At 50.1% G+C, this 26262-nt stretch overlaps 9 protein-coding genes across 9 annotated transcripts; 6 read left to right on the top strand and 3 right to left on the bottom strand.

Annotated features, from left to right (window-relative positions):
• Positions 1-706: 706 nt before the first annotated feature.
• Positions 707-2763, top strand: F4807DRAFT_465427 (ergosterol biosynthesis ERG4/ERG24 family-domain-containing protein; the record flags this gene model as incomplete). Its single annotated transcript, XM_048002276.1, has 3 exons — positions 707-738; positions 924-2685; positions 2752-2763. The coding sequence occupies 3 exons, from the start codon at positions 707-709 to the stop codon at positions 2761-2763; spliced, it is 1806 nt and encodes a 601-aa protein (XP_047849174.1).
• Positions 2764-3070: 307 nt separating this feature from the next.
• On the bottom strand, positions 3071-5900 carry F4807DRAFT_323469 (DNA polymerase alpha/epsilon subunit B-domain-containing protein). The gene is made up of 2 exons (XM_047995180.1): positions 5082-5900; positions 3071-5025 (listed from the first exon to the last, which is right to left on the bottom strand). The coding sequence occupies exons 1-2, from the start codon at positions 5783-5785 to the stop codon at positions 3273-3275; spliced, it is 2457 nt and encodes an 818-aa protein (XP_047849173.1). The 5' UTR covers positions 5786-5900; the 3' UTR covers positions 3071-3272.
• Positions 5894-7448, top strand: F4807DRAFT_446202 (uncharacterized protein). The gene is made up of 3 exons (XM_047999798.1): positions 5894-6250; positions 6325-6869; positions 6938-7448. The coding sequence occupies exons 1-3, from the start codon at positions 6161-6163 to the stop codon at positions 7005-7007; spliced, it is 705 nt and encodes a 234-aa protein (XP_047849172.1). The 5' UTR covers positions 5894-6160; the 3' UTR covers positions 7008-7448.
• A 726-nt stretch (positions 7449-8174) lies between these two features.
• F4807DRAFT_323411 (Pkinase-domain-containing protein) lies at positions 8175-11154 on the top strand. The gene is made up of 5 exons (XM_047995179.1): positions 8175-8918; positions 8977-9812; positions 9894-10509; positions 10566-10717; positions 10769-11154. Exons 1-5 carry the CDS (start codon positions 8515-8517, stop codon positions 11059-11061), a joined length of 2301 nt encoding a protein of 766 aa, XP_047849171.1. The 5' UTR covers positions 8175-8514; the 3' UTR covers positions 11062-11154.
• Positions 11155-11812: 658 nt separating this feature from the next.
• On the bottom strand, positions 11813-14413 carry F4807DRAFT_446198 (FAD dependent oxidoreductase). Its single transcript, XM_047999797.1, has 2 exons — positions 13900-14413; positions 11813-13586 (listed from the first exon to the last, which is right to left on the bottom strand). Exons 1-2 carry the CDS (start codon positions 14155-14157, stop codon positions 12144-12146), a joined length of 1701 nt encoding a protein of 566 aa, XP_047849170.1. The 5' UTR covers positions 14158-14413; the 3' UTR covers positions 11813-12143.
• Positions 14414-15116: 703 nt separating this feature from the next.
• F4807DRAFT_323372 (uncharacterized protein) lies at positions 15117-15919 on the top strand. Its single transcript, XM_047995178.1, has 2 exons — positions 15117-15359; positions 15429-15919. The coding sequence occupies exons 1-2, from the start codon at positions 15263-15265 to the stop codon at positions 15818-15820; spliced, it is 489 nt and encodes a 162-aa protein (XP_047849169.1). The 5' UTR covers positions 15117-15262; the 3' UTR covers positions 15821-15919.
• Positions 15920-16793: 874 nt separating this feature from the next.
• Positions 16794-18529, bottom strand: F4807DRAFT_454485 (domain found in IF2B/IF5-domain-containing protein; the record flags this gene model as incomplete). Its single annotated transcript, XM_048000586.1, has 3 exons — positions 16794-16963; positions 17019-17859; positions 18500-18529. The coding sequence occupies 3 exons, from the start codon at positions 18527-18529 to the stop codon at positions 16794-16796; spliced, it is 1041 nt and encodes a 346-aa protein (XP_047849168.1).
• A 583-nt stretch (positions 18530-19112) lies between these two features.
• Positions 19113-20233, top strand: F4807DRAFT_323287 (uncharacterized protein). Its single transcript, XM_047995176.1, has 2 exons — positions 19113-19715; positions 19772-20233. Exons 1-2 carry the CDS (start codon positions 19496-19498, stop codon positions 19873-19875), a joined length of 324 nt encoding a protein of 107 aa, XP_047849167.1. The 5' UTR covers positions 19113-19495; the 3' UTR covers positions 19876-20233.
• Positions 20234-24157: 3924 nt separating this feature from the next.
• Positions 24158-25955, top strand: F4807DRAFT_323134 (glycoside hydrolase family 72 protein). The gene is made up of 4 exons (XM_047995175.1): positions 24158-24522; positions 24581-25149; positions 25203-25640; positions 25703-25955. The coding sequence occupies exons 1-4, from the start codon at positions 24393-24395 to the stop codon at positions 25925-25927; spliced, it is 1362 nt and encodes a 453-aa protein (XP_047849166.1). The 5' UTR covers positions 24158-24392; the 3' UTR covers positions 25928-25955.
• The last annotated feature ends 307 nt before the right edge of the window (positions 25956-26262 follow it).

Here is a 26262-nt window from a genome sequence, read left to right as displayed (position 1 = left end):
AGCTACCTGCCTTGTTGATATGCCAGCGCCTCATTCCGTGGAAAAGCGGTCAGAATAAGGAGACCCATCAACAATCCCGAAACGCCCCTCAGTGTATGAGTTGGGTGGTTCAGAGAGTAACCGCAACAATTCCGAAGAGGGCAGTTTTAGGCCATATATTAATGGCACCTTATGGAGACTATGAGTCTATGACCACAGGTGGTGAGGCAGCCGATGTGTGAATCAATCGTATTTTAATCGAAGTGAGAAACTTCCACAAGGATGATTTAGGCTTGTCTATAATTCAACGAGTCTGAGGAAAAGAGTTTCATAGAAGTTGAGGCGTTCAATAGTGTATTAAAAAAACTAAGACAGGTAGGTATGAATTACCTAATCATCTGTTAAAAAGGGTTTAAGCACCCGGTCTTAGTCCTGAGCAGACGAATAGAATAGTGGAGCCTCGGTTAAAGTTCAATATGATCGTCGGCGCGCTGTCCGCGGACAGCTGCGCGGGCTGCCCCTGACTACCGGAAAAAGCGGGCAAAAGTTAACTATGGCCCAATCCCAAAACATTGAGAAAAAAAAGTCACTAGAGTAAGAATGGACAGGGTCTCATTTACGCTTTTCTGTCCGTTACGACTTCCAATTCCAAATTGACGAGCATTAACTTGCCCGTTGTCCACTCCTTCAATTCTTTGTGCTTTAGGCGTTCATCTTAAATTCAGAAATGTCGCGATACTCTTTACGTGCGACTCCTAGGTATGTTTGCAATTCCTTCTAACATGTTTTGTGTTTTATTTCTTATTTTATTTTTTGTTCTTTGTTTATGTTGTACGGTGGGAAAATATCGCGATTCGCGTTGGAATTGCGGGCTGTGGATTGGTAGATGTAACAAAGTACGACGTCGAGGACAACGTTTGCTAACGTGAATCGTGTAATCGTAGGAAAAAGGAGCTTTTCGATGGCATGATCGAAACTCCTGGTCGCCGTTCGACGCGACGCAAATCTCAGTTCCCCCCTATCGACGGCGCGTCTGATGATGGCGATTCAAGCTCTGCCGCCGAGACTGCCACAAGCAGATCTACCAGATCTAGATCTGTACGACGTCGGGGAGTCGGCAAATTCCTAGAGAACATGGACGATTCGGATCCCGCACCAAAAGAAGAAGAATTCAGCCCCGTTCCCGATGAGAAACTGTCAGCTGTCCTTAATGATGAGACCAATGGAAATGGTAAAGAGCCAAAGATTAATGGACATACGAACGGTCATGCAAATGGTTACACGAACGGACACTCAAATGGACACGCAAACGGGCACACCAATGGAAGTGCAAAGAGTCATGTCGAGGAACAGGTCATTGATGGTTGGAAGCCAGGCATGGACCCCAAAGTCGACCACTCTGGGGTTGTCGAATTTGGAGGTAGCTTTGGAGCCTTGGCTCTCATGATTGGATTTCCCACTCTCATGTACTACATGTGGATTGGTGCTACCTACTACCATGGCAAGTTACCGCTGCCCGAGAATGGCGAATCCCTCCTCGAATTCGGCCAGCGCATGTGGAATCTTATCTACACCGGCGCATATCCTTCTTTGCGAGCATGGAAGATCTACTGGGTATACTACGTCTTCGAGGCTGCTTGTTATATGTTCATGCCTGGCGTCTGGGGTGAGGGTAAACCTCTTCGTCACGAGGGAGGCAAACAGCTTAAGTACTACTGCTCCGCGTATTGCAGCTTCTATTTCACCATCGCTGTCATGGCCGCGTGCCATTTTAGCGGCGTGTTCAAGATCTATACCTTCCTCGACGAGTTTGGGCCTATAATGTCCGTCGCCATCATTTCCGGCTTCCTGTGTGCATTTGTCGCATACTTTTCTGCCTTGATCCGCGGCGCGCAACACCGAATGACTGGCTACCCAATCTACGATTTTTTCATGGGAGCCGAGCTTAATCCCCGCATGTTCGGAATCCTCGACTTCAAGATGTTCTACGAGGTTCGCATTCCCTGGTTCATTCTCTTCGGACTTAGCTGTGCGGCTGCGGCGCGCCAGTACGAAAACTACGGCTATGTCTCGGGAGAGGTCTTGTTCCTGGTCTTGGCCCACTACCTCTACGCCAACGCCTGTTCTAAAGGCGAGCAGCTTATTATTACCACCTGGGACATGTATTACGAGAAATGGGGTTTCATGCTGATTTTCTGGAACATGGCCGGCGTCCCCCTTTCGTACTGCCACTGCACTCTTTACCTCGCCAACCACGACCCGTCGGAATATGCCTGGAACAAGTACGCCTTAGGTGCTTTCTTCGTCATTTACGTGGCGGTGTACATCATCTGGGACCAGGCCAACGGACAGAAGAACGCCTTCCGAGCCCGAGAGCGCGGCAACTTCACGAAGCGTAACACCTTCCCAGCTCTCCCTTGGATATACATCGACAACCCGAAATATATCGACACGTCAACCGGCGACAAGATTTTGGTCGACGGTTGGTGGGGATACGCGCGCAAGTTGCATTACACCTGCGATGCCTTCTTCGCCATCAGCTGGGGCTTGATCACGGGCTTCAGCAGCCCCTTCCCCTGGTTCTACCCCGTCTTCTTCTGCTGCATGATCACGCATCGCGCCATGCGGGACATCGAACGCTGCAAGAACAAGTACGGCGAGGCGTGGAAGGAGTACGAGAGGCAGGTTCCGTACCTTTTCATTCCGGTAAGCATATTGTATCTCGGCAACACAACGTTCCATTTCAAACATGGCTAACGATCCAATTTCTAGTACATCATTTAAATTATATAGACGGGTAATGTTGGATGACGCATCTTCCAGGACTAATTTTCCCGCCTTTTTTTTTTTTTTTAATGTTTCGTTTCGATGTTGGAGAGGCGGCGGTGCATGTGCAAAAAAAGCTTGTGGCGGCTCGCGGGTTTTTTCTGTGTACATATTTTCCCCAGATTGCTTACGCCCTTTTTTAATGGCTGCGAGCCAAAACGCACGGCACGGACGACGATGCTGTGGAAGAAAAAACGAGCATAAACGTACTTAATGTCCCATGACGGTCTTAATAGAATCTGATCAACCTAAATTTTGCCTGCCTTCTTTGCCTCGAAACGGTAGCAGTGAATTAAATACTCTTGAGTTTTGAATTTCATGATTTCGTCGTATTACCGAAATGCTATGCTATGGCCCTTTTCGTCGTCACGTTTATGGATAGTACCCCTTTTGACATTAACGTTTCAGATATAGACACCCATATTCCTGTCATCCCCATCCTAATCCCAACCCCATCCCAAGCATCTCTAGAACAGACACTCCCTAACCCTTCCCGTGCCCCCCAACTCATACTCGACCCATCGTCCGACGCCTCTCCGACCGGTCACCAGCACGGCGCCGGGGTTCATGACGTGGCAGCCCTCGTACGTGACGCAGAAGGGCGGCGCCGTCGGGTCCGCGAGTACCATCGCCGTCGGCAGCGGGTACAGGTGCAGCGCGCCCGCGTGGTCCCAGTGCACGGGGCGGATGGCGTGGCGGAAGGGGCACAGGTAGCCCTGGTCCAGCACCGTCTTGACCAGCTTGCGCGCCGAGTGCACGTCGTGAGGGATCTCCGGCTCGGATCTGGCGGACTTGGCGTTGGCGGTGGGGGCGGAGTCGACGTCCATGGAGTCCGCGCCGTCTAGCGCGGTTGCCATGTCTACGTCGTCGTCGTCGTCGTTAGCAGCCGCGGGCGCGGGGGTAGGCGGCTCGTTCTCCTGATCCTCGTCCGCGGACCTGGAGGAGGATTTTAGCCGCACCGCCGTGCGCCGCATCCGCGCGGACATGTCGTCGCGGAACAGCACGATCTCGTGGCTCGGGCCGAACACGGTCAGCCTGCTCGGATTCGTCGTCCAGATCGCTTCGCCGCCCTTCCTACCTTCCCCGTTCGCGTTCCCGATCCCCGCCTCCGCGTTCGCGGCTGCGAACGCCCTCCTGACCCGGCTCGTAAACAAGTCCGGCACCTTTCCCCTCGGCAGCGGGACCGCGGCCCCTCCCCCGAAAGCCGAGGCCCAGCCGTCGTTGTCGCCCGGCACGAACACGAACGAGGACGAGGAGAGCAGCGTCGGGAAGTCCGAGAGCACGGAGGCGAGCGCGTCGAAGTACTCCTTGTACTCGACGGAGGCGCCCGAGGCGCCTCCCCCGGCCATGACGGCGTGCCGCGTGAAGTTGCCCGCGAGCACGAAAGACATGGGCGTAGAGCCCTCGGGCTCTGTCGAGTACAAGGTCAGGATCTTGCGTAAGGCTTGCAGGGCCCGCGGTTGGTCGAGGTTGAGCTCGCCGATGATTATGATGCGGGTGCGGCTAGGCGCATCGACGGAAGTAGAAGTAAGAGTGGAGTCGGGGTCGGCGAGGGAAGACTGCTGTCGCGCTTGTCGAGCTAGACGTGCTTCTAGCTTGCGCATCTTAGGACCGACAGCGCGCTCGCTGCCCACGCCTAGGAAGTCAATCCATCCGAACCCGCCGCCGATGGTGTGGTCGTCGGGACCGCTGACTACGCCGAGGGTCGCCTTGCGCTTCTCGCACGGCGGTTGCCCGAGGAAAAAGCCCTGGAAGCGGCCGCCGATTATGCCACCTACGCCGTTACTGCCGCCAAGACCCTTGCCCGTCGACTCTTCCTCTTCTTCGTACACGCCGTCGACGAGCACGATCATGCCGGGCGTGAACCAAGCGGAATCTTCCGGTATGGCTACGGCGTGCGATAGATCTAGTGAAATAGTTCCGGTTAGGTCGCTTATGGCTAAGCCGCCTGTTGGGAGGACCGATAGCAACCCGAGGAGCATGTGGTGGCTGCCGTGCCGGCCGAGGAGATTCGCGATTGGAGTGATCTTGTAGGTTTGCTGGGTCGTTAGATTGGAGGAATTGGATCGTTTTAGGGATGGGGCTGCTTTGGTAGTTGCTACAGTAGAGCTTTGGAAGGATTCGTTTCGGAGAAGCCTCTGATGTATGACATTATATCTATTTCGGAATAGAGTCGTTTTGTGGGATGCCGGTGGCATTAGAGATGGTTTGGAGGGATCCCTTAGAGCACCATTAGTCTTGACACCTTATTAAACCGCCAGGGTATGTTTAGTTACTTTTCAAAGTGCTTCTTCGTCACGTTATATAGCATGCGCGGTTGATCGTATGCATTGACGACCTTCAACCAATGCCTCGGATGGTTTAGACCTTCCTCGTCCGGTTCAGCTTCTCCAACGCCTAGCCCTGACATGCCAAAACTTGTTTCGGTATCATTGCGAGATAGAGCTTTCGCCGGCCGTAGTCCTAGCCTTGTGTTTGATAAATCGAGCTCTTGACTAGAGTCTAGGCTCATACTATTTTGCCGACTTAGCTCTCGTCCGGTTACTATTCTCCCGCCACTCATGTTGCCTTCTAGCGTCTTGAGAATGTCTTTCAGCTCCTGACTGGCGCCATCCACTATAACGCCTCCATTTCGGTTCTTCCAGCTCTTGGCCACCTCTTCCAAGACCTTTTCTGCTAGCCCCTCTTCGCGCCATCCCGAACCACAATGCCGACCGATGAAGGTTGCCAATTCTTGCAGGGCAGTTGAGGTAAGTGTCAAGCTGTGTTTCTTCGTAAAGGTTCGGAATGCTAGAGGTCTTAATGTGGCGGGTGGAAGAAGAATCGGTAGGATGGTAGCCTTGGTTGGCGGCGCTATAGCGAACGGCTTGAGCGTATGAGCCGGCGTTCCAAAGGCTGGAGATGAAGATGGAATTGGGTTCGCGGGGCCAGGCGTTTTCGGTGCGAACATGGACGCAGCTAGGGATTTGTTTCCTTGCATCTTGAATGGTTCCTGCTTATGGGGGTTTTCATTGCTTTGATCTTGAATCTACCGTCAATCTTGTAGACAACGATTTGATAATTGATATTTCGATAAACCTTGAATAAAAAAGCGCGTCCACCGCGTTTTACGCATTAATGACTTAATGGCCACTAATGAGTGTGTGGGGGTGGTACGCAGGTACGTACCTCTACTGAGCGCTACACGCTAAGCAGGGAACACTACGTCAGTGAGAATTCAATCGCATCCATAGCTTTAATTTCAAAGCTCAAAGCTTAAAGCTCAAAGCTCATAATTCACAGCTCTAACCAAAACTCACGTTAACATCTCAATAGGATGTACTTCTAGTTGTTGCAACATATTCATAACATCAACATGTTATTATCAAGGGTTCGAATTGCTCCAACATGCAGGACTCTTTTATCACATCGAGGCATCTCGACACTAAGTAACAACCCCTACATAGTCAGTAACCCCTCATACGCCAATGTCGTCTACATATTAAATTGGATTGCTCACTTACAACAATTGCTCTCAAGAAAGTGTTCCCTAATGTCACGGTGGACAATGGACACCTCCTCACATATCTCGATGCCAATCCGCCGAGGCATAGATTAGCAATCGGCTCTACAACAGCTCTACCACCAACGCCTCAGTCCTTTTCCGAAAACCACGAATTCCTGTCCATATTAACGGATGTTCTTCGAAACTATGCTGCACAGGACCCAGATCTCCTAGCTCAAGCTCGAGCTTTCGCCGGGCCTGGTGGAGCGACCCTCGGCTCAGGCGGTGCATTCTTCCCTCAACAGCGAAAGCAGCAAAGAACGAAAGGGACGGCGGCCGGCCTAGGTGGAGGAGGTGGTGCTGGTGGAGGTGGCGGCGGCGGGGCAAGTGCTCAAGGAGGCGCTGGAGGTGCAGGTGTAGGAGGGCATATCCATCTCAGCGACTTGAGGAACCCACCCGATTATGGCAGAATAGCATGGCCGGAGGATATTCTGGGTAGCATCGAGGTTGATGGTTATGGGAACATCATAGGAGAGTTCCAACCCAGCGGGACCTATCGCATTGTTACCAACGAGGGAATGTAAGCTTTCGGGAATCCCCAAACCAGCATCTCCGACCTCAACTAACCGCTCATTTGCCAATGCACAGCCTAGGTCTCAGCGACTTTCTCAGGACAAAACTTGTTGAAAGGTTGAAGGAGGAGGAAAAGAAGGGATGATGCAACAAGCATGGTATGTACAAAATGTTGCACCCTGGATAAACTAACAAATCCCAATAAAGAGCTTAATATACCTTAAAAAACACTGCTTTCTTCACACACCCTAGCACACCCACGTATATATTAGGTTACTCGATAAATGTTGTCGTACTACATACTATGCAATAGGCTACTGTCAAGATGAAAAACGAAACCTAACAGTTGATCGTTTACAGCATGTATAGAAATAGAACCAAGCCTACGTATCTAAACATACCTACCTAAGTACCTGATGATAATTACGAAGTGGAATGGTGTTACATATGTATGTATGTAGGTAAGTAGTACTTAGGTAGTTGTGAAGAGGTACGTATGTGAGAGCTGGAGGACTACCTAGGTAGGTACATATGTATCTTAGACTTCGACTAAATGAAAATCGTGGGTAACGCTGGGTATTACCGGGATATTCAACTCAAGACATGCATATGAGCTAAAGGTACCTACTAGTTTGAAAAGCCCATTGTCTCAGAGGCAGGCGTCACAAGTCTCCAAATCAAAGACTTCTTGCCCTGACGATACCTGCCAATTAGGTAAGCGTACATAACCACGTATGCTAGTGGCTCTTTCTGGGACTCTCTTAACCCCAAGCGGATTTGTGGCGCCTTTCTCAGGCTGGGACAACAGGAAAGCGCTGCATAGGTCGTTCGACATTGACATGTGAGTTCTAGACTTCAAGCAGTGGCTACCAATGGTATCGGATAAGACGGACCGTCATTTCTTCCAACATACATGCATTGTTAAATGTGCTTAGCTCCATAGTTCTTCTTTTCTCTACACATCAGTCTTAGATTTAGGACTCATCAATCCTAGCTTCCCAACTTCCGTCGTAATATAACAAAATCAACCCCTTACTTCATGGGCGTTAACTACCTAGACGAGACTGTCGGCTACTGTTAGGGTAAGCTCATTCTTCCCAACGTCTGATTGCCACAGGTATCCAGGATTATTGATGTAATCTGTGCAGAAAAAAGGTTTATTGAGCCAACAATTCAGCCTTCTAAGACCCGTTAGCTAGAGCCTCAAAGCAAAGTAACAGGCTGACCTCACTCAACAACCTTGGGAGTCTTAAGTTTAGTACCTGACTTATTTCTCGGAACATTAAACACGAGGAATTGCAGGTTTTAATGCTTAATAAGTCTAAAATTCATGGCAAACACACATAAACCCACTTAACTGTCGCAAAATTGGGTAATCTATACCAATACCCAATGCTCAACGCCTAATACCTAATACAGGGTTAGCGAATGCACTAATGAGACTGCAGTTGGCGCCAAGAATCCCAGACACCAAAGTCTCGCTAAGCGTGCATCGCTACCCTACAGCTCTCTCCTCCGCTCCTCATCCCCCCCTGTTCCCCGACCCCGGCTACTGGCCCCTAGTCGAGAGCCCCTCGTTGTTAAACGTTGCTCCATGACGATTCTCATCAACCTCGCCATCAATTAGAACCCAAGAGTCATACCGAGACAAGATGACTTCCCGAGCGTTTGACGAAGAGGAACTTTCCATGTCCCTATCTCCCTCCCTAATCCGACAAAAGAATAATGGCGCGAGAGTACCCGAAATCAACGTCACTCGCCCCGCGACCGATGGCTCGAACGGCAGAGCTCGAGCTGCCAGTGTTCTTGCCGAGCAGACATCGCAGAACCGAGAGATGTCCAAAACCGACCAACGAATCGGTGCCTACAACATAATCAGAACATTAGGCGAAGGCTCGTTCGGAAAAGTCAAGCTGGCGGTGCATAGATCTACCGGCCAAAAGGTCGCTCTCAAGATTATCGCGCGTAAGAAGTTGATCAGTAGAGATATGGTAGGTCGCGTTGAACGAGAGATCGAATATCTGCAACTCCTCCGACATCCCCATATCATCAAACTGTAAGTGTTACGGCCCAGCAAAACACGAGACTTCGGTTCGCTAACTAATGCCTGACAGTTACACTGTGATTAAGACTCCAGCCGAGATTATCATGGTCTTGGAATATGCCGGTGGAGAGCTTTTCGATTATATCGTTAAGCACGGCCGACTGCCCGAAGACCAGGCACGAAAATTCTTTCAACAGATGATATGCGCTGTTGAGTACTGCCACAGACACAAGGTGGTGCATCGAGATCTGAAACCCGAGAATCTTTTGCTCGACGATAATCTCAACGTAAAGATTGCTGATTTTGGCCTGAGCAATATTATGACGGACGGAAATTTTCTCAAAACTAGTTGCGGTAGCCCTAATTATGCGGCTCCAGAGGTCATTAGTGGGAAATTGTATGCTGGTCCAGAAGTTGACGTATGGAGTTGCGGCGTCATCTTATACGTCCTATTAGTTGGCAGGCTTCCTTTTGACGACGACCATATCCCTAGTCTATTTTCGAAAATCCAGCGAGGCGTCTTCACTGTCCCTCACTGGGTCCCATCCGAAGCGGCAAGTCTCATCCGCAGGATGTTGCAGACTAATCCTGTGCAGCGTATCATCATCGATGAGATCAGGCAAGACCCTTGGTTTTTGAAGGACTTGCCTCCTTACCTCGCTCCTCCCGTCGAGGAATTCCTCAACACTGGCGTGGACCCTAACAGGGCTATCAGACCAAGTGATATCGCACCCAACGCCCCTCCCAAAATTCAGGAGAAGCTCCACAACGAAGTTACTGAGAAGATCAGTAAAACAATGGGTTACGGCAAGCGCGACGTTCAGGAAGCCCTCGAAGCCGACGAGCCGTCTGCTATCAAGGATGCATACATGATTGTCCGCGAGAATAAGCTCATGCAAGTAAATCGTAAGTCATTCGTACTTTTCCAGCATCCCTCAAATATCAGTTTCGTCCGAAGCAGTTCGGAGTATCACTAACACAATGTAGCTGCTTACGGAACGGGCACCGATAACCCCTACTTTGCAACATCTCCCCCAAATGTGGAATCCGAAGAGCAAATACGCAGCGTCGCAGAAGCCTTAGGTGACACAACATTGGACCTCAAACGCGAATCGCAATTTGATTACCCGAGTGAATCTCAAGCTAGCCCGCTCGCCGACTCGGCTCGTTCTATTACCTCGACAATCACCAGCTCTTCCCCTCGCGGATACGTGAGTCATGTTGGGATCCTACCGACAAGTCTACCTTCGCTCCACAAAAAGTACCTTGAGCGCCAGAACGCTGGCATCGAAGAACCATTAGATGCTCAACCGGTGCCCGATGTTCCTCTGCAGCCTAGAACGCCTGCTGAGCAGCAAGAAGCGGCTCGCCGCCTCAAGCCCCACTCTAAGAGCACCATGAGATTCGATGATAGTCAATTCCACCCACAGAGCATGACCCCAGTTGCCCCCAAGAGAAGCAAGCAAGTCCGGTGGCAATTTGGTATAAGATCCCGAAATGCCCCATTCGAGGCTTTGTTATGTATCTACAAGTCCCTATACAAGCTTGGCGCTACCTGGGTTGTAGACGAAGATTACGAGAAGGTGCATGGTCCGGATCCTGCGTAAGTATTGCGAAGACAAACTTTCGAAATTTGGTCATGGATGCTAATTGTAGTAGGGATCCATATGCAAATACGCCTAACGAAGAGGAGGGTAATCCGTACGAGGGCATGTCGATTGACAAAATCGACATCGAGACGTTTGATCCCATCAAGTATTATAGACTGCCTGCCGATCCTTGGCATATAGTGTGTCGCTGGAAGAAAGATGGTAAGCCGACCATTTTAGAATTTGCGAGTTCCTAGCCTAACCAACTTTTAGATATCCGAAGGACATCTGTTTCTTCCGGCAACGTTACCGCCGAAGCTGCTTCCGATGACAACACTTTTGTCTACTCCGTTATGGATAAGCGCAAGCAAGACTTCGTCTGGATGCGAATGGATATCCAGATCTATGAGATGGACCCTAAGGACAAAGTCTATCTTGTGGACTTCAAGTGCACCGGCTATGAGAGGCTCGATGGAACTCTTCTAGAGGAAAAGGCCGTCATGAGCCCCTTCCCTTTCCTCGACATGGCAGCCAGATTGATTATGCAGTTGGCCGAGGCTGATTAGAACCGGTCTCCCAAAGATACATCTGAATCTTCTAGCTCGTCGACGATATCACAGCCAGACATTGGTGAAGATTAAAGACTATCTATAAATTGCTTATTCAATATGAGATTCTCGAACTGCTAAAGGCAGCTTCGATGGATGTTGATGATACAAGGGGTCCCAGAATATGGCCAGGACGAATCGGACTTAATTTCGGGTTTCAACTCTTTTCAACGAATTTGTCACACTAATTTTTTTTTCTCTTCCGGGCGACGTCAGACGCCTAAGGCCCTTATTTGGACATACTGAAAACTCACGAACCATATAGTTGTTCGCCGGACATGAAAAAAAGTTCGGCAGGGATGAGGCAGCCGACGGTAGCATTTTGACGCGAAAAGAAAAATGGGACGGGTATACGGAACTAGGGAAAGCATCTGCGTTTGGAGTTATTGAATGAAACGTAAGGGAAACCGAAATGGAGTTTGTTATACCCCGATGGAAAGAAGGCGAGGATCTGCGAGACGATGATGACGGGAAGGGGCGTGCGACAATGCTTGTGAAGCTTTTAAGATGTTGGTATCACTAGATATCTATCTAATGGAAAAAGCTTCACCAGATTTGCGTACGTGGTAGGGTTATCAGAACCTGCAGGCAGGCGAGATAAGGTAGCTCTCGTCGATTTCTTCGAGGGCAGTGTTCGATGTCGGTTGGCCGGTAACTAGCAGGTAATCACGAATGAATGAAAAACAATGCGCCGAAATTGAGACTGCACATCGAGATACAATCCTGTTGCTTAGTAGGTATGTATGTATTATATGTAATGTAGATGCCGTCTACCTAGGTAGGTACCTACTCATTTACACCGATCTACATTACGTCCAGAACTATCTAGGGTCTAATATATGTACCAGACATCCGTCATAGACATCAAATAATATACCTTACCCAACTATCGTAAATAACGACGAAATCTAGGTACGCACTTGCCCATTCGTCTATCCGTACCATACACCCGCTTATCAATCCATAGACGCCAACCCCCCATCAGCAAGCAAAGTAAGGTAGGTAGGTAGGTAGGTAAGTAAGCATCCTAGGTAGGTACCTTAACGAGCGCCGAAATCCGCGTACAAGCTGCCCTTGGCATCCACATCCGCGACCTCGTCGAGCAGCCGCGAGCGCGCGAGCCGGTCCTCGGTGAGCTCGTACTCGGGCGGCAGGTCGATGGCGGGGGTTTCCCCGCCGCCGCCGCCGCCGTACATCATGTCGACGACGGCCTTGGCCGAGAGCACCGCGTTCGGCATCCCGTGGCCCGTGTACCCGGCGCATAGCCACAGGCCGCCGCCGTCGTCGCCGCCGGCGGAAGAGGGGACGGCGCCGACCCACGGGTGCGCGTCCTTGGAGTACCCCATTATGCCGGTCCACTCGTGCGTCGGGTGCAGGTCCTGCTTTCCGGGGAGCGGTTTTTGGTGGTGCTTTTGTTCTTCGGTGGCGGGTTTGGTTTCTTGGGTCGATGAGGAAGGGTTGGAGTTACTACTAGGTTGGGAAGCGGGATGGTGCTGGTGCTGGTGCAGCGAGAGGTCGACGACGGAGCCGAGCTCGCCGCGGAGGTACCACGACACGGCGTCGTCGGCGTAGCTGTCGTCCCAGACGGCGACGCCGCGGCCCTTGGCGTGCCGCCGGCCGCCGCCGTAGATGAGCTCCGCGGAGGCGGGGGGCCGCTGGACCAGGTAGTCGTCGCGCTCGTAGGGCGCGCCGGGCTCGCCCTCGACGTAGAAGGTGTGCTTTATGTCCAGCGGCGGGTCCGACGGCGACGCGGGCTTCTCGGGCGGCTCGAGGGCCGAGACCTGGCCCTGCGTCGGCACGATCAGCGGCGCGAACTGCGGCAGCAGGTGCGACGTGTACCCGTTCGTCGCGAGCAGCACCTTGGACGCGGCGATGGCGCCGCGCGGCGTGTGCACCGTCCATATCGACGTCGACGTCGACTTCGCGCTTTCGTGGTGGCTGCTAAGGTCCGGCGTTTCGGCGCGCGAGAGCCCCGTCACGGGCGTGTTGGTTTGCAGGTTGAAGGACCCTTTGGCCCCTCCTCCTCTTCCTCCTCCTTGTTCTTCGTCGTCGTTTGCGGCGAGCAGCCGCTCGAGTACGAAGGCGACGAGCTTGTATGGCCATAGGCTCGCGGCGTTCCATTGTACCACGGCGCCCTCGGCGTGCGGGACCCGTAGCGCGTCGAGGGTGAGCTCGCGACGCTCGCCCTCGAGCAGGTAGGCTGGGGTGCCTTCTACGTTGCTGTCCTCGCCCGGCTTGCCTTTGGTCACGAGGGCCACGTTGGCGGCCAGGTCCGGGTACTCGTCCATCAGGTACTCGACCCTGCGACGGACGGCGGCGAAGAGCACGGGCGAGTAGAAGGCGTGCACGCCGCTCGTCGTGTGCCAGTCGCACGGGATCGAGAACTTCTCGACCAGGTCCTTGAGGAAGAAGTAGTTGCGCAGCTCGAACGAGGCGACGTGGGGTTCCGAGGTGTAGATTGCGGGCTGACAGTGACCCCCGTTCTAGAGTGGTAGAATGAGTTAGTACTTTCGTAAGTAGATAGATATGTTTTAAGGGGGTGAAATGTGGCAGTGAGATGAGGCAGACGAGATTGCATGTATTATGTGCATGTAAAAGGGCCGAATCCCCAACTGGATAGTATCAAATGACTTAAATAGAATCTAGATGTGTATAGCATAGGAGGTCTCATCCTCGATGAGATTTTGGAGAATAAGGCTGAGAGGAAAAGGGGGCGTTCGTGATACGTGAGAGAAAGAGGTTGTCCAGTTCCAAGGCTCTTCTTTTTGAAACAGAAAGTTCCATCAATTAACTCACCCTGCCAGTAGCACCCCAACAAGCCTCTCTGGCCTCGACCATGACAACGTCGAGATCGGGGCGCAGCTCTTTCATGAAGTGGGCAGCAAAAGTCCCCGTGATTCCGCTCCCCACGATAACGACGTCGGCAGAGCGGGGTAACTCTTTCGTCGTTCTGTGGCCTAACAGTTTGGCCGAAGGCTCCTTGTGCCAGTATGACTTCGTCGGGTTGTCGACAGGCAAGCCAGACTGGCCCCTGAGCAGCTGAGCCTGCGACATGTTGGTGCTCCCGAGTGAGCTCTTTGTCTCCGATGAGCGGGCGGGGAAGACAGCCTAATGAAGTAGAGGCCGGATCAGTATTCGTGAGTTAGTGCAAGTTAAGTAGTTGTGATACTACATAGAGGGTTTCACATCCAGGCTTGTTGTGTTCTTAAGCATTTATAATAATGTATGTTGGTCAGGAGTCTGCGTATGAAGGTCACAGCTTAGAGAGACGGCGGGTAGCTGCGGCCAGCGGGTTACGAACAGGTTTAAGGTCAATACATGGGGTTGCCGAGCATGCCGGCTGGCAACGGGTGAAGCAGAGGCTTAATTGGTTACCCAGACGGCAACTGCCAGCTGATAAGGCGTCTTAGTCAACCAATTATATCTTCTGTGGCTCAATATTTCCTAACCTCACCTCATGAACACCTTAGGGATCACAATTCCTTTCATTCCCACTTGCCTAGGTACATAGTATGTATAGAGAGGTTTCACTGCCTAGAAAATACGTTCCACCAAGCGAAGATTCACCTACTAGGTATTCTAATGGCCGCGGCAGAGTTATGTGTAAGAGATCCGATGGCTCTTACATCCCGCTCAACCAGTCTGCCTTCGTCATTCATTACAGACGCTTGCCATCATAGGCTCACCTACTCCAATTCTATATGGATGCAAACTTTTTCATTTCTTTGTCAAAACACGATCTCGTCACATAGTAGGTACCGCCGGGCTAGGCATTCAGCTATTCACGGGTCCCCTTACCCCAGTTTCGACCGCAAACCACCTTCTCGAAATACCGTGGATTGTTATTTGACTAGATCAGATGGTTAGAGACTTGAAATGAGGCTCATACATGTGGTTGACGTACTCTACCACTGAATTACATCCCATATCAATGATGAGCCGCCTTGTCCTTTCTGCAGCGGATGGATAGATGTCCCGTAGCATTTGTTAGACAAGCGCTTGTGATAACAAGCTAGATCTATATTAGTTCCCCAGGGATTAAAATCCTCATCGGTCAATATGGGAGAGTCTGGTTCATTTACTTTGGAATATCCTATTCCCCCTCTCGCTCCCCCCTTTTCTTGCCTTAGCATGTGACATCGACATCGAGCCTTGAGAGATGTATCTACTCGCAGCACTAAGATCACTTATCGTCTTAGCTGCTCTCTCACTAAACGCATACTGTGCCTCGATTCCATCTGCGACTTCAACATTAGGTCAGCCGTCATCGATCAACAAGATCGCATGGTCAGAACAATCGCTAACGTGTTCGTTTCGGGCCGCAGAAGACTTCGAATTCCTCACAGTTTTGACAGCACCATCATCGTCGCCACTCAAACAAGAGTCCAACTCAGGAGGAAACGATTTCGGGGTTAAAGTGAATATTGGTATTATCGTTTCCGTCGCAGTTATATTTCTCGTGATACTTGCTCTCGTCGTATGGAAACGATGGAAAGAAAGTCGCGATTTAGCAACTAGGATACCAATTCAGGAACAATTTAGCGGCTTACAAGGAGCTCCAGCGGACAGAGTTCGGGCGCAGCAAATACACGAAATGGATGGAAATATTCAACGAGCAGAATTGTCAGGGGTAAGAGACCCCTCAGAGCTACATGATACGGGGATCTGTGCGGAATTACCTGGCGACCACCGGTTTCCCGAAAAGACAAAAACCTGAGGCGACAAGAAGAAAAGAAGCCTATTTGCCAAACCGATATTAAATAGATCTCATCACCCTAGCCATCAAAACTAATACCCACCGCTGGCCGGTTCCTATCAAAACCTCGCAGTTAACCCTCGCCAATAATCCACTCGCTTCTGGCCGATATATATGAACTACCCCGACTCTTCATCACGCTCGCAATTCCATGTATGACTACCATATATTTAATAGATATCTTGCGCCCGTACATAGCTGAAGGGAGCGTTCATTAGAAATATAAACAGTGCCACGACGTTGTCTATATATACAAAGCACTTTCTCTGTTTACACGGTATCAGCATTGGAACCACAACGTCTTTTCGGGTGTTGTCAAACTCACCGAAGTCATTGGTACCTAGTTTCAGTTTGGCCAATGAATGGGGTTGGAATTCGGGGTTTCGTAGAGTCCTGGGCAGGTTATTGCCCGAGTCAACGCCTTGGTAGATGGGGGCTCGTACTCGCCTAGCTTGCAAATAATGGTTATATATATAGGGTAAGTGAGATAAATACTATATACCTACCTGGTGTAAATTAGGCGCTGCGGTTTATCTTGTTTAGCATTAAAGATATTACCCAGACATCATGCTGCTGTCATTATGAATAGCTCGAAATATCTGGTAAAACTCGTATGCCGTTTATAGGGCTCAAGATTCTACATAAGAAATCCTGATAGTCAACAACCCACGTTCTACAATGGACTACGACATATAACTCACAAGTCTCTAGCCTAGACATAATCGGATATGTGGACACCTTCGTCACATGCAACTCAATTAAAACTTAACAATTTATTGAAAAGTATGAAAAGCCTTTTCCCATTTGCCATTTTTCAGTCTAGCTCCCTAGTAACTAACTAGCGATGCATGCCAAATATACCGCGCGAAGAACCCATATGAAGACAGAAAGTCCTGGTGTATCAACAGTAGGTACCTTTCTATCGAAACGCAGCTTAACCTTGCATCTTCTTTCTCTTGCCGACCTGGGCGGAGAAACCGGTCTTGATGGCGGTGACGGACCGACGGGATCCGCACGAATTGCAGGTGATGAAGTAGAGACGGTTCTCTCCCTTGTTGAGTTCTGTGTCGGGAGATCGGCAAGTCTTGCAGGTGACATACTCGACTATTGCTAGTTAGAAACGAAGACGGCTAAAATTAGTGAAAAAAGGGTAACTTACTGATGTATTTTCGCAAAACGTTCTCGATCTGCTTCTGCTGGAATCGTCCCTTGATAACCAATCGTCTGCTTCCGTCAACGGAACCGTTCGTACCCAACTCGGCGAATAGGTAGGCGGTAACGTGCTCCTCGCTTCGCTTCATTCTCTTGGTGATCTCCTGGATGTTGGCGAAGATGGTCTTCTTGTTGCCTTCACGTAAGCACTGCGGAGGCGGGATCTTGTAGCTTCGGGTGCCACTTGAGGCATGGTCGGGGTTCTTCTGAGCCAGCAGGCTGAAAAAGCGGCTGAGAAGTAAGTCGTAGCTAATTGCCTTAGTCTCATCGTGACTCCAGATACCAGTTCCCTTTTCCATATCTCCACTTTGCTCTTCGGCTTTAGAATCGACAGCGCCCTCTGCGTCACCACCTTCCTTCTCAAGATCGAGCGCCGCAAGCTTAGCGGCGAATTCGTCGCCCTCGCCAGCCTTAGGAGCCTTCTTCTTCTTTTTCTTCTTCAGGGTGAGGTCGAGGCCGCCGGCGTCAGCCGCACCGTCGGCAGCACCGTCGGCCTCGGCCCCGTCCGCATCCTCTGTCTTCTTAGGCTTCTTCTTCTTCTTCTTGAGAAGATCGAGTCCACCTTCTTCGGCGAGAGGTGCGGCGTCGTCGACGGGAGCTTCTTTCGCATCAGTAAAGGCCCCAAGAGCTGCTGAGAGCGGCGGCGTACGGGGAGTATGAGAAATAGCGGTATCCTTTGTCTCTTCGGAAGCCATGGTGACTATTTTACCGTCGGGTTCGACTACGAGGGCTTCGGAATTAAAGACGACGGATTTTCGTTGCTTGCGGTCGGGAATGGAGGGACGTTCCTGCTGTTGGTTAGATTCGTGTTAATAAGAAGATAATCTAATTAAACTAGGTAGAAAAGTGAAAGATGAGGGCTCCAGACGGGAAAGAATTGGATCGGATCGAATGCGCTATGGTCGGATTGTCAACCTGTTGATGTGGAAGGTTGAAATGTGTTGAATATGCGTATGTGAGGGTTACGAAATTAGGTATGTAGAGTAGAAAGTATGACTCTTCCAGTGACTCTTGCAGTCTCGGAATTTTCAATGTGGCCCGGAGCGGTACTTTGGTGGGGCAAACTGCCCACAGTACTTGTCATCTTATCCCATACAAATTTAGAGGGGCAATGATCATCCTTCCCTCTGAAGCCCCTCCTTTATCGCTCGTGGGGGAATTTTTAAGGTTCTCCAGCGCGGCTAGGGCATAGGCCAGGTACAAAGCCACTGTACCTCTAGGCCTCTGCCTCTCCAGTATCTCGTAGGGAGGGGTCCAGTGTTACCAGTAAAGCTTGTACGTTGCGAAACGCCGGCCCCGATCCCGATCGAATGCGTTGAGGTCGAAATCAATCAGGCAATTTCCATCCCGCGTTCCTAAATAGGAGGCTTGGAAGGATGGAGAAGGCGAAAAGCAAAAGGAAAAGAGACGAGTCAAGTTTAAACTTACAGTATCCGCTGCCGCATCTGTCGCATCCATCCTTGCTTTATTTTACTTTTCTGCCTTTTTTGCCAAAACTATCCTATCCGGTCGTGTCACTCCAATTTCTCGATGCCCGAATCAAGAATGCGTTGCAGGCTCGATATCACTTGTGGTGGCGATTAAGACGGCGTGGTGGGTTGATATTGGGAGTTGTGCAAGTCAGACGGCGGATGTGGATGGTGGGAAATAAATATTGACAAGCTATTCCCCTTTTTGCGATTTTGCGACTGTTCTGGCCTGACTCCTGATGTTTGTGAAATGGCAACAAAAGTCAACAAAAGTCGGGTTTGAGGTTTGTGAGTATTTGGAAAGAGGAAGAAACAGAAAGGACGCAGGAGCTATCCTATGACGTTTAAGCCCTACGATGGAGATGGATAGGAGTTTGTTTCGCCTGCCTCGCCTTCTATTCTCTACGCCGTCTTATTGGACGAACACGCCATTTTGACTTCAAATGGGGGGCCCTTTCCCTTTAGAAGCCCAAGCTGATAACAGCCCGTTGCCAGCTTGTGACTCAGCACGCTTAACTGAGCTGACTGAGTTACCTGACCCCCACATTAAATAACGTTTCCGCCATTGCCCACCTGTAAGTGAAAACTGGCCAATGATAGGCCAAAATCACTCGGCATATGGGCCATGTATTTCCAGGTTGATCCGTAAAAGCGGTACATGTACGTATTGTACATCATATCGGTGCGGTAGCTTGCCTTGCAACAGCCACAAGTAAAGAACTCGTTTCAACATTTGTTCAACAATCTCAAATTTAATAACTCAGTTGGGCTGCGCATCGGGGACAATATCGTAGTCCCAGTTCTAGGGCGCTCGAAGGCTAGTAGGGCTCAATGCATCGGATCTGTTAGCAGTGGCGCCTCGTTCGCTGCTTTTCTCTCGAGCCTGGATTATCAGGGTTATTTAGCATACCTAGGCGTCCTCAGCCTTTGAGATCACCGAAATCACCATCGAACCATGTCTCTCTCAGACTCCTTCACCATGCCCGACGTTCCCGACTCCGACCAAGACGAACTCGATTCTCTCCCTTCCACCTCTACCGAGAGTTTCACCTCCGACGACGATTACAATGCGCAGAGGGAATGGGAGCAGAGCATAGAGCAGCTTCAGTTGCTGCTGACTATGATCTTGGTGCCGTTTGCTGGTAAATATCTCGGTCGCAAATTTGCCTACTGGAGTATGATCCCGAACTATCTCCTAATCGTTTCTCAACTCTAACACCGCTGTAAATAGGTTGGGCGAGATATATGGAATGGATGCACAACGTTGAGATCAGGTGGACGAATAAGGCGACATTTAAAGCTTCAGGCGCGGTCGAAGCAGCGGCGACGCTCTAACGACCGGATTTCTCCCCTATTTGAATTCGCGAGGGGTGGACTTTTGCGGACATGGTCCGGGAGACACCCTATTTGTGTATATAAGGGTATTCGCTGTGGATGGAGGATCGTCGCCCCAAAAAGACCACAGCGAAATCGCAATATCGCATTAACGTCTGCATCTTCAGCTGCTCGCATCCACCTCGTGAATGCTTTTCCTGTTCATGTGAGGTCTCTGCCGAGTAGATCCGACCCAAGATTTGCAGAGAATAAGCTTATTAGAGTTCGAGGGGACCCTTTAATTATCTTATTCCTGCATCCTACTCAGGGGAGCTTCTATCGCGCCACGATAACAGCCCACGAGGATCCGTTTGTCCAATCATCGACGTTACGGTGCATGATTGTTTGATCAACAGCTGTGGAAGGCGTTGCAGGCCCTCCCAACCGGTTGGATAGCCCAATGATACCCAGGGGGATAACTCTCATTTCAACGAGCAGTGCACATCGCCTCCCCAAATGGTAAAAATCCCCATTTACGATAACCATGTTTGATTCCGAGACGAGATATCCCATGTATCATAGGTTCGCCCGTGATTGGTATTTTCCCTCTACCTAGGTGGGTTTATCCAGTATGAAGTCATGATATTAATAGACCCGGCAAGAAGACCTTGGATGCCCGGATCAGCATTCAGCCGCAACATGTGCTGTGAAATTGCCCGGGCAGCCATGCATTATGTATGCATACGATTCTGAGGAATTACGACACTGGAACACCTTGGACAACTATCATTGAAGGGTTACTTGGACGCTTACGTGATTTTAATTGGAGCGGTGACCTGTCACCACAACTCAGTTGTTTGAAGTTTGGTGTAAAGGCCGATTCAATCCATCCGTGGTCCTTCGGATCTCTCACCTCTAGTACGTATGTAAGTAGGCAATCTTTAGCGCATCCACATGTGATAATCGTCGTGGATTGACCTTGGGTCTTGGCACTATGATGGCCGTTTAGAAGGGTCGAGGCTCGATATCATCCACGTAGTAAGTTTTGAATTGACAGGTTGATGGTAACCGCCCACGTGTACCGCACTATCCAGATATGACCACCAGGTCACAAAAAATAGAATATAATAGACAAAGACCTTGTTCTGATCTTTGCTGAGTATTTTGGGATTGTACGAAAACGCTTCTCATGAGCCATGACAATCCACTTCATCAAATTACTCTGTATCATTACACTCATGCTGTTCAACAGAATCAACTCATTACATATACGATATCCGCGAGACGCCAAATACTGCCAATATGCTGCACACTACAAACCGAAAACGAAAAGATCGTTTCGATTTCTACCAACAATACATAGATCAAGATATATCAACAGAATTTTCAAAGATGGTACGGCCAGGATTTCCTAAGCACGACCTCTACAAAGTCCTAGAAGTCGACAGCAACGCAAGTTTAGACGACATCAAGAAGGCATACCGAGAATTGTGCAAGAAGGTACACCCAGACAAAGCGGAAGGGGGAAACACGCCGGAGAATACTGAGAGGTTTCAACAGGTCCAAGAGGCCTGGGAAATTCTCCGTGATGAGATCCTAAGACGAGAGTACGACCAGTATCGTGCCAGCAATGGCAAGGACAGCAACCGCCGCGAAGACAGGGATAGCAGTTCCGGTCGCCGGCGCAGGGAGCGGAGAGAACACAAAGAACGAAGCGGTAAGAAAGAGCACAACTCCCGCGGCAGCGCAAGACCAAAGACACCAAAGACAGATCGAACTCACAGCTATCAAGATGACACATACGAGCCCAAGCCGAACCGCAATAGAAAGCCCTACTGCGAAGACTGGTCAGAAAGCGATCACCGCGACGGTAGCAAGTCGTACGGATCCGGGTCGGAACCAGGCAGTTGGCACTACGGCGCACCACCATTTTACGGACCGGGAGGGCCCCGATCACCACCTCCGCCGCCACCTCCGCGATATGACTCCTACAGCCAAGGGTACACCGCTCGCAACCCGCTCACCATCAAGCTCGAAGACCGCATTATAGCTATGCGAATTCGAGTCGACTTGAACCAGGCCAGCCAGGACTTAGACAACCTACAAGCCGACTTCAAGAGTTTTATGGCGAGTTTCACGGCGCAGTTTAATTTCGCGGATGGCGAAAAGCGTCGTTGGGGCATAATGTTCGAGGACATCATGGTCGGCATCGATTTTCTAGAGGATACATACAGCGTCCTGCACACCCGATTGGAAGCCGTCGAGACTGGTCACGGGAATATCATCATGACTCTCGACCTCCCGGAGCTTCTAGGCATCTTCGTGGCCCACATCACCAGGATGAAGTACTCGCTTACAGCAGCACTCATCATCCTGGGTCAGCTATCTGGCTATATGCCATACGAAGCCGAAGGACGTCTTCTCAAGTCTTTAGAGGGCCGATTGTACGTAATGGCGGTCCCTGCATGGATGCCCACAAGCCATGAGGCACCCGCGATGTAGACGAAGCTAATTGTGTAAATAGAAAAGCGATGCAACACTGTACAACATTTAATTCATCCTGGACCTCATCTTGAGACCCCACCCCGTTATAGAATAGTGGGAGGCTCAAAGAATATGGAAGAGCCGCGTACAAAGTAATGGGGTTCCAAAAGTCTGTATGATAGTTGGGCTGGAGGGCGTTAGCGATTATTATAAATATCATTAGGGGGAAGAGTAGAGTCAAAAATGCCTTTCTTTTTGGAGATTCGACCGAATGTTCTTTGTCGTGAAGAAGCCTTACTCCGATCTTTGATCTCGGTATCCTTGCTGTTATATAGAATAAAGATGCCGAATTTTGTGTCGTACGAGCTAGATTTTACTGTGTCGTCCAAGTATTGTTGTCGATGTAAGTTCATTCTCCATAAGCCTCGCGACAGCTGATTGGCCAGGATGTGGCTAGCATGAAAGCGAAAAGAGGAATATCACACCAGGATATGCACCAAAACTGGGAATTATGTTATGCAAGCTGGTAATAAGCTCCGCTAGCCAGCAATACGATGGTGGCCATAGCGTGAGACTCCCTTGACACCGGACTAGTTTTAACTGGCCAAATAGCCAGCCTAGTATCAAGTTTTAAACTTGGCTTGCTAGCAATGGTCGATCTAAAATGACGGCATAAAACCCACATAGATGCGGTAGTCCGATAGCCAAGAACGAACGGCTGCAGCATGTCAGTGAAAGTCAATTCCTTAACAGGAAGTTTGCATAAGCTAGCCTACATGTATGGTTACCATTGAACGCTCGGATTGCACCTATGGTTTGTGGTATGCGCTCTCAACATGCAGAACGCGATAGAGATGGAATGATCAGTGTTAGAAGTAAAACAGTTTGAAACCCGAGGAAGGCTGTGTAGATGTAGGAGATTCAATGAACTAAGATATTACGCTGTTGAGAAAGTTTAGCGACGATCACGAACTGGCCCAATTTTGAATACGAATCACTTGGCTGGAAGAGAAAGAAAATGCGACGAATTAGGTCGTCGACATAGGCACCCGTTTTAAAAACTTAGTGGATCCCGGGACGAGTTAGTTTAAACGAAAGGCAGTGACGGAGGACAACTACACGGTAATTAACCACGGCGGACAGGGATAGCAGGTGCTTCCGGATTTTTCTCACTACAACCACCCTCCTTGCCCTGATTGCATCCTAGTATCCCTTACTTTCGTTCATGTAGCTCCAATATGCGGCTCTCACGGAATTTTATTCCAAGGTCGCGTGTATCCAGTGTCGGCCAAAGAAACTCGGCCAAATCAGGAGCATGCTATCTTCCAAGGCACTAACTAGTTTTTAGTTTTTCGTCTTTAGTTTTTGAAAGCCCTGGCTATTTTTGTCTGTACAAGATTTGGCCTGATAACTTGCTGTATCGTATGTACATATTCGTTCCTGCAGATACGTCAATTTACACTAGGCGCGCCACCGCATGCCTCTAGGTATTCGTTTCTGCATCTCCAACTGTACCTTGGCCCGGAGCTATGGAATATGACTGGGCGAATTTCGCTCGTTGCCGGTTATTTGTGTCACCTGTGACGATGTTGGAGACACACCCTCCTTCCCCTTTTGCTGCTGAGTGGCCAATACCCTGCTTTCAACTTGCTTTGCTGAGTGCCCCTTTCCTTGTTCCGAGGAATCAGAGAATACGCACCTGTGGTATCTTTTAAAGCCAAGGAAAGGGACTCCTTAGCATTGTCGCACCTTCTCTTGTCATTCCTCGGTCCACGTCAGGAGGTTTTTCTCTTTCCACCTTTCGACTTTTCCACTCGTTGTTACTCCATCTTGACTCTTCCCTTTCTCAAGGACAACTCACTCGTTTAATGTTGTCCCAGTTTCTTCCACTATATCCATCTTCATCAACTGTTTGCTCTTGATTCTTCCTTTAGCAACCCTCACTCGTTTGGGATTGCAATTCAACGCGTACTTTATCTTGCTTAACGAATACTACACCACCAATCTCAAATCATAATAGCCAATTGATTATTTAGTGTCACATCGACATCATAATGCGTTCGTTCGCTCTCGCGTCCGCTCTGGCGGCGGCGGCGGCTGTGGTCCAAGCAGGGCCTACCCCTACCGAACCCGAGTTGCCAAAACGCGCTGATTCTTTGCCCACCGTGACCGCGTCTGGCAATGGTATAGTCCCAATTATCCGCATGTAGATAGCAAAACGGATGCTGATTATAGACGGTAGCGTTCTGGGCCGGTGATAAACGATTCTATGTTCGAGGCATCGACTATCAGCCCGGTGGTTCCTCTGCCAATATCGACCCTCTTGTTGACGCCGACACTTGCAAGCGAGACATCGCTAAGTTTCAACAACTCGGCGTCAACACGGTCCGTGTCTACTCTGTAGACAACTCCGCCGACCACAAAGAATGTATGCAGGCTTTGAACGATGCTGGCATCTACTTGGTTCTCGACGTCAACAACCCCCAGTACTCCATAAACCGAGACTCGCCGGGTCCATCTTACAACGACGTCTACCTTCAGAGCATCTTTGCCACCATTGACGAGTTCGCCAAGTATGATAACACGCTCGCTTTTTTCTCCGGTAACGAAGTTATCAACAAGCCCGCGTCTGTAAAGGCTGCCCCTTACGTCAAGGCTACTACTCGTGATATGCGACAGTACATTGGTTCGCAAAAGTACCGCAAGATTCCTGTCGGTTATTCTGCCGCCGATGTTAGCCAGAACCGTATGCAGACCGCACAGTACTTCAACTGCGGTACTGAGGACGAGCGTAGCGACTTTTTCGCCTTTGTGAGTATATTTAAAATCGTTCGACAGTTTAGGAGCTGACATTTCTGATGCAGAATGATTATTCTTGGTGTGCTCCGTCCTCTTTCGAGCAATCGGGTTGGGACCAGAAGGTTAAGAACTTTACTGGTTACGGCATACCCATCTTCTTGTCTGAGTGGGGCTGCATAACAAACGGCCGTACCTTCGAGGAGTTGAGTGCGTTGATGAGTGATCAGATGTCTGCCGTATACTCGGGCGGCTTGATGTACGAGTACAGCAGAGAAGGGAATGGGTACGGTATTGTCGAACTCTCCGGAAATTCTGATACAGTCAAGGAGGAGCCCGAGTTTTCGGCCTTCCAGTCAGCTTTGAGCAAGTACCCGGCACCTACTGGAGATGGCGGATTTACGTCAACCACTGCATCGGTTGCTTGCCCGACTGTCGACGATACTTGGGATCTCGAGGATTGGGGTGCCAGCGCACTTCCCGCCATCCCTACGGGGGCTGTCAAGGTACGTAGATCGTTCTAGACCTTCTTTTTAGCCATCAGTGTAGAGAACTAACAAACTCGTAGTACATGACTCAGGGAGCCGGTACTGGTCCGGGCCTCAAAGGTGACGGTTCCCAAAACGCCGGAGGTACCTCGACGGGCACTGCTTCACCCGGCTCCGGCTCCGTTACGGCGACCGCATCGGGCAAAAACGGCAGCGGCCGACCAGCTCCGCCGATGGACATGAGCATGTTCGCTATTGCTGGCGTTGTTGGTGCATTCACCCTCGTCGGCACTCTACTTTTGTAGAGTAGTCCTAAATCACTTTTTTCTCTTGGGAGAGGAAGAAATAAACTTTCCCAAATCATCGGTACGGGGTGTAGGGGCGTTTAATAGGCTTGGCCTTCACGCTCGTGCTAATTGGATCATCCTGGGGGGATAGGCACCTAGCTAACCTTACCGGGATATAATTATTTTTGGGTGCGGCACAGCAATCCCAACGTGAGGTTAGGGTCTGTACAAAAAACCTCAATGATTTTCCAACGGAAGAACACATAATTCGGGCATGGAACATGGACGGACGGACGGACGGAAAGGAACGGATGGATATTAGAGGTGTTATTCTGGAGCTGGCCTTGCTAGAG

The sequence above is a fragment of the Annulohypoxylon truncatum genome (assembly GCF_022578515.1).
Source record: "Annulohypoxylon truncatum strain CBS 140777 unplaced genomic scaffold F4807scaffold_53, whole genome shotgun sequence".
In the NCBI taxonomy this organism is placed as follows: domain Eukaryota; kingdom Fungi; phylum Ascomycota; class Sordariomycetes; order Xylariales; family Hypoxylaceae; genus Annulohypoxylon; species Annulohypoxylon truncatum.
This window is presented reverse-complemented; position numbering and strand designations above follow the sequence as displayed.